The 12,502-nt window shown below is 36.9% G+C and overlaps 1 protein-coding gene across 1 annotated transcript in view; it reads left to right on the forward strand.

The window, feature by feature from the left end:
* Nucleotides 1-12,037, forward strand: part of LOC135551012 (uncharacterized) — a 30,518-nt gene extending 18,481 nt beyond the window's left edge. The window contains exons 14-42 of the mRNA XM_064982366.1: nucleotides 255-390; nucleotides 566-679; nucleotides 809-981; nucleotides 1,068-1,210; nucleotides 1,309-1,418; nucleotides 1,499-1,631; nucleotides 1,726-1,842; nucleotides 1,935-2,034; nucleotides 2,316-2,462; nucleotides 2,587-2,649; nucleotides 2,744-2,865; nucleotides 4,032-4,192; nucleotides 4,285-4,393; nucleotides 5,815-6,470; nucleotides 6,897-7,000; nucleotides 7,164-7,307; nucleotides 7,407-7,568; nucleotides 7,680-7,772; nucleotides 7,878-8,027; nucleotides 8,171-8,304; nucleotides 8,402-8,598; nucleotides 8,914-9,146; nucleotides 9,356-9,427; nucleotides 9,642-9,916; nucleotides 10,085-10,206; nucleotides 10,413-10,639; nucleotides 10,794-10,951; nucleotides 11,116-11,219; nucleotides 11,465-12,037. Of these exons, the coding sequence (XP_064838438.1) occupies nucleotides 255-390; nucleotides 566-679; nucleotides 809-981; nucleotides 1,068-1,210; nucleotides 1,309-1,418; nucleotides 1,499-1,631; nucleotides 1,726-1,842; nucleotides 1,935-2,034; nucleotides 2,316-2,462; nucleotides 2,587-2,649; nucleotides 2,744-2,865; nucleotides 4,032-4,192; nucleotides 4,285-4,393; nucleotides 5,815-6,470; nucleotides 6,897-7,000; nucleotides 7,164-7,307; nucleotides 7,407-7,568; nucleotides 7,680-7,772; nucleotides 7,878-8,027; nucleotides 8,171-8,304; nucleotides 8,402-8,598; nucleotides 8,914-9,146; nucleotides 9,356-9,427; nucleotides 9,642-9,916; nucleotides 10,085-10,206; nucleotides 10,413-10,639; nucleotides 10,794-10,951; nucleotides 11,116-11,219; nucleotides 11,465-11,763 (4,758 nt within the window). The 3' untranslated portion in view covers nucleotides 11,764-12,037. The remainder of the gene's footprint in view (nucleotides 1-254; nucleotides 391-565; nucleotides 680-808; nucleotides 982-1,067; nucleotides 1,211-1,308; nucleotides 1,419-1,498; nucleotides 1,632-1,725; nucleotides 1,843-1,934; nucleotides 2,035-2,315; nucleotides 2,463-2,586; nucleotides 2,650-2,743; nucleotides 2,866-4,031; nucleotides 4,193-4,284; nucleotides 4,394-5,814; nucleotides 6,471-6,896; nucleotides 7,001-7,163; nucleotides 7,308-7,406; nucleotides 7,569-7,679; nucleotides 7,773-7,877; nucleotides 8,028-8,170; nucleotides 8,305-8,401; nucleotides 8,599-8,913; nucleotides 9,147-9,355; nucleotides 9,428-9,641; nucleotides 9,917-10,084; nucleotides 10,207-10,412; nucleotides 10,640-10,793; nucleotides 10,952-11,115; nucleotides 11,220-11,464) is intronic.
* Nucleotides 12,038-12,502: the final 465 nt, after the last annotated feature.

Raw genomic sequence — 12,502 nt, forward strand, 5'->3', positions numbered from 1 at the left:
ACTGGGAATGTGATGAAAGAAATAAAAGCTGAAATGAATAATTCTCTCTAATGTTATTCTGACATTTCAAATTCTTAAAATAATGTTGTGATCCTATCTGATCTACGACAGGGAATTTTTACTAGGATTAAATGTCAGGAATTGTGAAAAACTGAGTTTAAATGTATTTGGCTAAAGTGTATGTAAACTTCTGACCTCAACTGTGTATCCTTCTATGAGTGCTTAATGTCTTGATTTTTTTTTTTTGTTCCCAGTCTGTTTGGATGACAACTATTCGACCAGATGGCATTTTTGCTCAGAAGTGGGAGGTTTTTATGTTTTGGTGTATCACCATTTCAATTTTTATTGAAACATGGGTACTTTTCTTCACCAACAACCTAGACACAAAGGGTGAGTCGTGTTGTAATTTTTCAATTACCTGATTTTCCAGACCACCACTTGAACAACTGTAAACTCTTTTGTTGAAAGAAATGCATCCACCACTAAAGGTTAGCGAGTCCTTAATCTAAAATGAATCAATTACTGAAAAATGTTTTTGTGACGTTTTTTTTTAATGGCTTTACAGGCTTTTACAATGAAGGATGGGGTGTGTTCTATCTTACAATCAGCTCATTGGTTGATGTTTTTGCCATTATCGACATATTTGTGAACCTCCGCACAGAAGTTTTTACAAAAGATGGTAATGTGTTGGTCTTCGTTGTTTTATAGAAAAGTGTACTCACTGTTATTTGATAGGTTTGATACTGATGCCATTTCAGTGAATAGAAACACGCATGTTAATTGTGGTTTATTTTTTCTGTTAACAAAGGCTATCAAGCTGACATAATGAGTATTTTTGACAACTATCGAAAATCTTGGAATCTATATTATGACGTCCTGGCTGTTGTCCCTTTGGACTTCTTCTCTTTTACAACAAGTGGAGAAGCACATTGGAGAGTTTTAGGCTATGTCCGATGGAATCGTCTTATTTGGATTCGGAAGGTAACAGGTTTAATATCTCGTAGTTTTTATGACCTTGTAGGTCATTGTGAGGCTTGAACCTGAACACAAATGTTCTTACATTCCAGGTGTGTTTGTTTTTCAACAAAAAAGAAAATTACATGGATAAGAACCTGTTTGAGCTAAGAACGGCTAAATGTCTTTTCCTCCTGATTTTCTCTGTGCACTGCTGCTCTGGAGTAATGTATCTCACAGGCTGCAAGGACTTCAGGTAATACTCCAATCTTTTAGAAAAAAAGACAATGGGTTGGAAGTGTTAATGACTTCTGTTTCAATTGATGTTTAGACAAATATTACATTTTTCCATAGGTGTGATGAAGAGTCATGGGCCTGGAACACAGGACTGAAAGCCAGCCATAGCAACTTGTATCATTATATGATTTCTGTTTATTGGACCACAACAAGCATGACAACCATTGGTAAGATTAAGTCCACCTCGCTCAGTTAATACAACAGTGCAGTGCCTTAAATGTTTCATAACTGAATATTTCTCTCTCAGGATATGGTGACATTGTTCCCAGCACTATGAAAGAGCGACTTACTGCTGTGTTTGTTTGCTTCATTGGCTTGTTTGTCTTTAACTACATTATCAGTCAAGTCTATGCCACATTGGCCAGTCAGAATGCTGCCAGGTAAATCTTTTTTACTTTTGTATGTTTTTTAATCTTAAGTGTTTATTGATGTGCATTGGTTTATAACTCCTAAGCAAGACTATCTTTTCTCCAGGGTTACATTTCAGAATCTCCTCTCAGCTATGACCAACTTCATGGAAAGCCATGACCTTAGTGTATCTCTTCAAACAAGGGTCACTGAGTATATGAGTCTTCTTTGGTCAAAGTACCAGTAAGTTTTTTTTTTTTTATAGTTTTTCAAATATATCTCAGAGGCCATTCCTTTCAATAGACCAAATATGTATTATTATTTATGTGTTTCAGGGGTCAAGCATACCCAGGAGGCCAATTTTTAATGCATGACTTGCCAATCGAACTTCAACAGATTGTCCTGATGAAAGAGAGAGGGAGGTTCTTGTCAAAGGTATCCATATTTGTTTTGTACAGTATGTACCTATATGCTGATAAAGACAGTCATATCACATATTTTGTAGTTAGGAAGAAAAACACATTGCAGACTGTTTATAAAGGAAATCGATTTTTCATACAGATTTAACTTAATTTACAATCATAACAGGGCACTTTTATGTTTTTGAGTCATTTATGAGCTCATCAGTTATTTCTTTCATCACAACCATCATCCGTTTTATACAGCATAATCAACCTATGTTTAAATTAAGAGGGCCATTTATTTTTATTCAACAGATTCCTTATTTCGAGCAAGCTGGACAAGCGTTCATTCGGGATCTGGCATCAACCTCTGTCATGTATTTCTTTCCCAGAGGGGAGATCATCCAGTACAGTGAAACTATTACCAGAGAACTATTTTGCATTCGAAGAGGGACTTGCCAGGTTTGTATGAAATAGTTATGCTTGTATGAATGATATGTAATGTGTATTCACATTATACAGTTACTCACCCCACCCCCCATTTGTTTTTGTTTTTACAAGTAAATCCTTTGATTTGATTTTCAAGATTCTAAGTGATGACTTGTCTGAAATTGTTGGACTCTACGGTGAAGGAATGTATTTCGGGGAGGTAATATTTACAAAGACATTTCCTCAAGTTTTGATTGACTACTTTTATTCATATTTGGAATGTTGCACTGAATACTCGTTGGATCTAATTTCAGGCTGGATTTTTGTTTGGAAAACAAGCTACAATGACCGTCCGTGCAAAGACTCATTGTGAGATATTAGTGATCGATTTTGACAAAATTAAATCTGTTCTGGAGAGATACCCGGTCATTGAAAGGTACATCTATTTTAACACTTGGAGCTCTAGTTTCAGTTGGTGCCAGCGCACGTTATTTTGCCATTTCGTCATGTTAAAACTGGAGAAATGCCATTTCTAAGCCCTAAAGCCAGGTTCGGGAATTGACCCGTCTTATATCAGCTCGCTTGCACTCAGATGGGAGGGTAGACATATTTGAGGTTTGTCCTTAAATTCATGATCCAAAGTGGCAATTTCTGGCAGCGCTGATAGGGATTATAAAACCAACCAAAAGCTGATTTTAGCAGTTACGCATGTGGTAATGGGATGCATTTGGAAGGCGGAAACAGCCCATCCAGCGGTGACGCACACTGACAATATTGCGCACGGAACATGAGTAGCCTTTATACTTCGTATTTAGAAACATTAAAAAAATACATGTTTCTTCCCATTTCGTTTATTTGGTTAAAAACCAAGCATAACCTCCCATGCTCTCAATGAAGGCTTTGTTTTTGTCCTGCCCACTGCAATAGCGAAGTAGTCAAGACTCTCGATAAGGCTTTGGCTCCTGAGACCGTTTGGAAATACATCTTAATCACCTAAGCTTTATTAATATATCAAGTTTGAGATGAGTAAAACAGTGAGCTGATATTCCCTTTTTATCTATACATTGTAGGCAGACACATTATTTTAGCCATGCAGGTCTCGTTTTGGACGTGCTTATTAAAACACTCCATGATGTAGGCTAAATGTCCATAAGCCATTTAACAAACTATAACGGACTAACATTGGAGTTTGAGTTGATTCCAAGGCAACACATAAAATACCGTAAATACAACTTGAAGCAACCACATATTCCGCCATGGAGCATGTTCTGATTGGCCAAGCCTCGACACACCCACAACTTGTTTATTCATCTAACCCCCACAAAACCCATCAAATATTAGCTCACTGTTTTACTCCTCTCAGACTTGATAAATGTGAAAGTTAAAATAGCACAAATATTTCTGACACACCCCTGAACCTATAGCACTACCGCCTGCGCGAGAGTCCATAATATTCATTGTCATATGAATTGTCAAATGTCATAAGAGATTTCCTGTTAAAATGTGTATGCACAAACGTTATAAATGCCATATACTGGTAGAGAAACAGATTGAGTGAATTATATAATACAAATCATGATTTCTGATTTTGTTTCCTTCTAGCCAAATTACAGAATTGCAATCAACACCAGAGTATTACAACACATTACTGCAAAGCGTTGAAGAAATTATGAAGTCTGAGGAACAGGATGATGACACACTAAAGAAGAAAGATGCCTCGTTGACATATCAAGGTCGTCGATATGCCAAGAAGTCGAAGTGTTGTAAGTTGTCCCTTCACCATGTCTGCATACAATATGTGCCTCTTATTCAATTACTAGGAACAACTAAACATACAACATACAATGGATTGTAGATATTGAGGACTTTGGAAACTTCCCAATCTATGCTGGAGCAGAGGAAGAAACTGTTGAGGAAAAACTTCTGAAACTGAGCAAAACTAAACGAATACCTCCCACAACAAGGTATGCAGACAACTGCTCAGGCTTGTAAAACTTGTCACTGTCAAACCATCCACATTTCATAATAAAAACCACAATATAACAAGCATTTACATAAACATTTACATCTAGTTAGTTTTTTTGCTCCAAGAGACAAATTACAGTGCATTCGGAAGGTATTCAGACCCCCTGATTTTTTCCCCACATTTTGTTATGTTAAAGCCTTATTCTAAAATGTATTAAATTAAAAAAAATCTTCATAAATCTATACACAATACCCCATAATGACATGGCGAAAACAAGGGCTATGGTCAGGGATGTGACCAGGAACCCAATGGTCACTCTGACAGAGCTCCAGAGTTCCTCTGTGGAGATGGGAGAATCTTACAGAACGACAACCATCTCTGCAGCACTCAACCGATCAGGCCTTTATGATAAAGTGGCCAGACGGAAGCCACTCCTCAGTAAAGGGCACATGACAGCACAGTTGGAGTTTGCCGAAAGGCACCTAAAGACTCTCAGACCATGATAAACAATATTCTCTGGTCTGATGAAACCAAGATTGAACACTTTGGCCTGAATGCCAAGCGTCACATCTGGAAGAAACCTGGCACCATCCCGACAGTGAAGCATGGTGGTGGCAGCATCATGCTGTGGGGATGTTTTTCAGCGGCAGGGACTGGGAGACTAGTCAGGATCGAGGGAAAGATGAACAGAGCAATGTACAGAGAGATCCTTGTAGAAAACCTGCTCTCAGACTGGTGCGAAGGTTCACCTTCCAACAGGACAACGACCCTAATCACACAGCCAAGACAACACAGAAATGGCTTCAGGACAAATTTCTGAATGTCCATGAGTGGCCCAGCTAGAGGTCGGACTTGAAACCGATCGAACATCTCTGGGGAGACCTGAAAATAGCTGTGCAGCGACACTTCCCATCCAACCTGGCAGAGCTTGAGAGGATCTGCAGAGATGAACGGGAGAAATTCCTCAAATACAGGTGTGCTAAGCTTGTTACGTCATACCCAGGAAGACTTGAGGCTGTAATCTCTAACAGTTAACAAAGTACTGAGTAAAGGGTCTGAATACATATGGAAATGTTATGTTTCTGTTTTTGTTTTTATACATTTGCAAAAAAAAATCTAAAAATCTGTTTTTGCTTTGTCATTATGAGATATTGTGTGTAGATTGACGAGGGAAAAAATATTGAAAACATTTTGAAGTAAGGCTATAACGTAACTAAATCTTTTTTTAGAACTGCGCAAGAGAGATTAGCAGAGTTTTTCTTCAGATCCTGTCCTTCAGTGTATATAATGCTTAATGTTTAATTGAGACAAACTGACAGACAGTGTGTTCTAAATGACTTGAATTAATAGTATGTTATGGGACTTGATGACAGTGTATGACACTGCTCTGTAATGAAAATGTTTTTTTTTTTTTTCTAGATATAGGGGTGCCATTTTGCCTAGCAATCCACTGTACATTCGATGGGAATGTTTCCGATTTGTTTTGGCCATAACGGTCGGCATCAATAGCTCTCTTCTTTTTGCTTTTCTCCACTACAAAAAGGAACTCTGGATTTTGTCCTATATTCTGGGCCTTTTTTGCTGGATTGACATGTATATCCGTTTGCATGTTGCTTTTTACAAGGACAATCTCAAAGTGGACACGCTGGAAACGGCAAAACACTATGTGAAGACAAGCTTTCTAATAGATCTCATCGGCTGTTTTCCTTGGGAAGTTATTGGTTGGATGGTGGTTTCCCCTTTTGACGAGAATGGATTTTACTCCAACAATGAAGCGTTGCACCTATATGCATATCTCAGAGCCCCTCATCTTCTCCAGTTATATCGGATTCCTCTTGCATTTTCATTCTGGCAATCAGGGATTGCAACCGAAAAGACGATTGTCACATTTGCTAAGTTCTTTCTGTATTGCGTCCTTTTTCTTCACTTCAGCACTTGCATCGTTTTTGCAATTGTATGCCCTCCAGCAGACTTGTTTGGTGACACAACCAATTACTTATTGCCTATGGTAAAGCACAACTGTTCATCACAGTCCTGGGTGTATCACATGGACTACACGTTTAACGTGGTGTATGGTAGGTTCGAACTCAACTCGTTTGTTTTACTGCTACTATTGTTTTACGACTATCTTAACCATATACAGTACCAGTCAAAAGTTTGGACACAGAATGCCCAGAGTGTGCAAAGCTGTCATCAAGGCCAAGGGTGGCTACTTTGAAGAATCTAAAATATATTTTGATTTGTTTAACACTTTTTTGGTTACTACCTGAATCTATATGTGTTATTTCATAGGTTTGATGTCTTCATTATTATTCTACAATGTAGAAAATAGTACAAATAAAGAAAAACCCTTGAATGAGTAGGTGTGTCCAAACTTTTGACTGGTATTGTATAATATCATTAAATTACACTACAACATAAGCTATCAAAAATATTTTTTTATAGAAAGTGTAACTTACTTGAGAACTTTGTATTGTCATGGAAACTCTTCTTCCCCTCAGAAACGGCTACCTTCACAGAACTGTATTGCATAAGTTTATATTTTGCAACTGCAACTCTCAGTGGTGTAGGCTATGGTGATATACATCCTTATCTAACCTCTATGGTAAGGTTATTCAAATTACAGTTTTAGGATCAATGAAGTAAACAACTCAAGATCACAGCAATATATTATTTTTAATCTACTGTAAAAGGTTTATACGGTTATTATTAAATGTACAGTATTCGAAAGGAATTGTATTGTTTGTTTTTTGTGTGTGTCTTTGCAGAAAATTACCATGGTCTTCATAATGGTGTCTGGAGCATTGTATTGTGGTTATGTGGCTGGTACATTTGCTGCTATGTTAGCCAATGCAGATGCTACAAGGGCAGCTTTTACTGAGAAAAAGGAAAGCATACAACTATTCTTGAAGGTAAGGTTTTTATTTTTGTAGATGTGATATCGTTTATAGCTTCTGTTGCTTACCTGTTGTATGTTTTGAGGTCTCATTATGTGCAATTCTCTGCCTTAGAGTCAGAATATTACAGGGCATCTATATCACAATACTGTGAACTTCTATGCTTTCAAATGGATAAGAACGAAAGGAATAGACCAAGACACACTGTTTGAGTATTTGCCATCATCTCTACTCGGAGATATATCTACCATTATCTACTCTGACCTTATTGCAAAGGTACATTTATCAATAGATTTTTTTATCAGGTTAGAATACCTTGATTTAATGTTGTGACTAAAGTACATATACCGGTATTCACTTCTTATTATTATTATTGTTTAATTTTAGGCATTTGGACTTGATATCAAGAGGAAGCAGCGAAGGAACTCAGTGGCACAACATTTATCCCCACTCGAGAGAACATTATCTGGAAAGCTTGATGTAAAATAATTTTTGCTTTTTCCAGCTCATAAATGTTTTCTTCAAATATTTTCTACAAAATTAATTCTGGAAGCTAAGTTTCTTTTTGTTCTGCCAACTCTACAGGGACCCTTTTTTCACAAAATACTGAGAAAAGAGAGTGTGGACCAATTGGAAACAGATGGAGGATTCATTCGGTTACTAGCTAGACAGATTCGACCGTGCCTTTACAGAGCTAATGACCTGATATGCAAAAGAAATGACTTTGGATCTGAGGTGTGACACACGGCCCTGCTGTGTTAAGGTTTCTATGTTCTATGACAGCAGGGCTCCATCCTAATTACAGAACGGGTGTACATGAGATTGTTGCTGTTGCTCTTCACCATATTTGTTATTACTAGCATTTTTTTCCTTCTTAGATGTATTTCATTGAAAAGGGAGAAGTAGAAGTCTTGTCACAGGACGAGTTGACTGTTATCATCAAACTGAATGCCGGACAATACTTTGGAGAAGGAAGCCTTCTGTTTGCAGAACCTCGTGCAACCACAATAAGGCATGATGCGTTTGATGACTTAAAGCATAATTTTCTCTCATTTAAATATAAAATGATGTGTCTCTGATCAATTATACTGTTTTCTTGTGCGTCCCAGGGCTGCCACAAATTGTGATCTGTATGTCCTCTCCAAGAAAAGCCTTGATGAAACTGTCAAATACTATCCAGACATTTGCAAACAGATCAAGAAAGCTGCAGAAACGAAACGTGAACAGCTACTGCAAAGAACAATGGACATGTCAAAAGTTCAGAAGAATGTTTCAGCAACTGACATACTTATGAATGACACCGGATGTAAGTTGGCTGGCATTACTTCAGAAATGTTGCTATATTCATATGTTGATGAAATAGAAAGTCAGGCAAAAGCAAATCTATGTAACTTTTATAATTATTGTATTTGTACTGAGGCACCCTACCACACATTTTTTAAATGCCCACAAAAATGTTTTGGTGCCAACATTTTTTTTTTTTTTTTTTAATCTTTCAAGTTATAGGAAAAATCTTTGCTTAGCTCTTTGGTTTAGTATTGCTGCAGCAAACATATTTATTATAATTGTAGCTTTTATGGGTTGCACCATTTATACATGAGCCATTTGTTTCGTCCATCAGATATAAAGCTTTACAAGACATGCATGGCAGAAGAGGAAAATAAAGCAAAGTTTAAAGAGTTGCCATTTCATGTCCGAATTAAGACAAGCATCACTCAATTCTTGATCAGTTTTCTGTTGAACGTCATCAGAATCCACAACACAACAATCAATCCGGAAAGCACAGTACGTGTTGTGTATCAGTACACATCATGCCTTCTGATCATCATTCTGTTTTGGGCGATAACATATATGGTAGGTGGTACACATTGTTCTCGGAATTAGAATTCGTTGTCGCATAATGGTTTGCTATATCCATTAGCGGAGTTCTGCCTAGTGTATTATTGACCTCAAGGTAAAATATCAGTCAAATATAATAATAATCTTTATGAATATTTGTGTTGGTACACTTGAGATGTAAGTAGTATAAGAAAATATGAATAATTGATTTCCCTCAATTTCAGCCATCTGTGTTCGATCTTGACCGAGGCATCTTTTTGTTAACTATGATTATCGAATACATTCAAATGATTGAGGTGAGAGACGCAGTTCACGAATTTGTCAGTAATCTAAATAACCACCTTAGGGTCCTTTCAGTCTGTTGAAACATTGTGTTTCCATAAATTATAATGTACACTACACCCACCTTGTATTAATTAAGCCTGCCTCAATATGCAAATATCCTTCAGAACGGATTTGTTTTTCAGTCTTTGCGTGTGATTCCATAAAAAAATGTTATTTTTCTTTTAGATCATTTTGAAATTTCATATTTGCTTCTATGATGAAAGTGGATCATACATCTCAGACTACAGATCTGTGTCACTGAGCTATATGACGAGGAAAGTGGGATACATTTATGATGTCATATGCTCATTCCCATATGCATTTACAATTTTGCACCTCATGAAACAAGTGTCACCGGGAGCATTTCTGCCCATAATAGTATATGTTCGCACTTTTCATCTACTCCGGATTCTGACTGTACTTGTCTTCATGCACAAGGAGGAGCAATCCATCATAACTAAGTATATGCATTATGTTTTTGTTAAATTTAGCATGTTCTCAATGCTGTTTTTACCAGTATGTGTTTAACAGTTGTGTAATACAATTTCCCACAGTCAAGTTGTTGATTGGTGTTATCCCAAGTCTTTTGCCTCTAATCTATTTGCTCTTCTCTCGTTTTAAATTGACAGCTTACTTGCCATACGAATCATCAAGTACTTGGTCCATGCAATCCTGTTTGTCCACTGTACCGCAGTTTTATTTCTTTTATTTGCTTTGCATGGTGGCTCAATTTCGTGGGTTGTCAACACAGGTAAGGTCAGCTAAAATGGATAAAGCATGATGAATGATTAAATTAGTTTTGGTAATGAAAATAAATAAATGAATGTAATTCATGTATTAATTACAATACATTTATTAGACTTTTGACAGCTTTTAGTATGACATGCAACATTTCTGAGTTTCTAAATATGTAAACACTAGATTTATTTGTGTTGTTTTAATGTTTTGTTTTTACAGAAGTGTTTTACCTCCCTGGTATCTACACCTACTCCGTATATTGGACTTTAGCAACTTACACAACAACAGGCTATGGTGATATCCGTGCAGTGACATACAGAGAATTGTTATTCTCCATTTTGATAATGATTCTTTCCAAGATGCAAGTCAGTTATAATATGGGACTTCTCTCATCCACTCAAACAAACAAGCAATCACTTCAAGTGGCGTATGAAGAGAAGCTGCAGGTATTATTAACAAAATACTCAAGACTAGAATTTAACTAACTTTTTCAGAGTCAACTTTTGATTTATTGCAATTCAGTTTTCAAAAGCTGAAAATTAGGTACTGTTGCGAGAGACCTATGCATTTGAGTGACTCATTATCTTTCTTTTAATGCAGGCAGTCCAAAACTACATGATGGATGAAAACATTCCATCGGCGCTGCAAAATCGTGTAATCCGATTCTACAATTACCGATGGACACGCACCAAAGGGATAGATTCAGAAGAATTGTTCAAAGATACACCTCATTGTATGAAAGTTGAAATTTTCTCAAGGTAACTAGCAAGGCATCAATACTAATGTCTGCAACTGCTTAGTGATGAAATGTTAAACTGTTACATACTGTACCAAACTACTGCTTCATTTGACGAATGATGTGTACAAAAGAAGACCATGTAGCATGTGATTATAAAACACTATTCTTTTCTCACCATTTTAGAATAAGCGTGAATCTACTGAAGAAAAATCAGCTCTTCACTCACCTCTCAGAAACATTCCTGCGACACTTGGCAACGAAAATGTTGCTGAAAAGCTACACCTCTGGTAGACATGAGCATCATGGGCTAAATACTAATTTGACATTCACCTGCATAACATTTTGCGCTAGTAGTCTGCAGGGTGTATGGTCGGCCCATTTCACTTTCTTCATTAACTAAGATTCTGCACCTAACCACTTCTGAGGAATAATCTGACAGTGTGTACATTACCACATGAGTTATTCACAACTATTTTGAGTGGGGAACAGTGTATGCTTTTCGGTATACATGCTGAAATGCGATCTCTTCTAGGGGAATACATCAATAGAAGGGGAGACTCTGGCCGTGGCATGTTGCTGATCCTGATTGGTAAGGTGAAACTTTGCTCATGGAGAACTGGAAAGGAGGCCATTGAGTATCTTACAACTGGAGCCGCATTGGGAGTTGACTTGCTGCTGAAATCCAAGTTGTGTAGATACACTGCCATTGCTGATAACTATGTGGATATATTTTTTCTGTCGAAAGAGCACTTTGAAGAAGTTGGGTCGTATTACCCAGATGTCATGAATAAGTTGCTAAAAAGAGCCTCAAACGTTATCAACATGTACTAACTGACTAGGTACCCCCTTTCCCTACTAAGGTATACAAGCTGGAAAGCTCAAATGTGAACTCCTTTGTAATTCTGTTTACAGTTTTTTTTTGTAACCAAAGATGACTTGTTGACTGAAAATATATTGTATCGGTAAATATGCTATTATAGAATATATATTTATATCCGTTTAAGTAAATAATCTAGATGTATAGAAATAATTGACGAAATAAATGTGTCTCAACTGTTTTAAATATGCTTGAACCCAATGTGAATAAAGTGTACTTATTGTTTAACTGGATTGCTTCAATATATAGTCATTGAAGTAAATTAATGAGGAATGACTTAAGTGTTTTTACCCTTTATGTGCCTGAAAAAAACAGCACTACGAACTATGGCCCTTAGGAAAGAAGGGGATGATGGGAGCATTTGTAGTTCTCTTCTTGAACAGCAGAGGGCCCAATTGATTCATACAAGTTACACTAGCCACGTGTGCCTTTTTGTTTGTCGAGGTCATTTCAATGTTCTGCTCTTAGAACGAAAAGCCAGCACATAGATGATCTAGTTTTTCATGCATTTTAATAGTGTGATTTCCCGCCAATAAACCCCAGATTCCATAAACATAACATTGCAGTGAATTACTCTTCTTTTTTTTTTGCATTTCAGTAGGCATTTTTAATTTCACATCGCTGGATGAAGCATGGACATTCGAAAATAAATACATATTCTGTACACTTACCATTTGTTTATGTAATGTCAAT

Source organism: Oncorhynchus masou, chromosome 12 (assembly GCF_036934945.1).
Source record: "Oncorhynchus masou masou isolate Uvic2021 chromosome 12, UVic_Omas_1.1, whole genome shotgun sequence".
Taxonomy (NCBI): domain Eukaryota; kingdom Metazoa; phylum Chordata; class Actinopteri; order Salmoniformes; family Salmonidae; genus Oncorhynchus; species Oncorhynchus masou.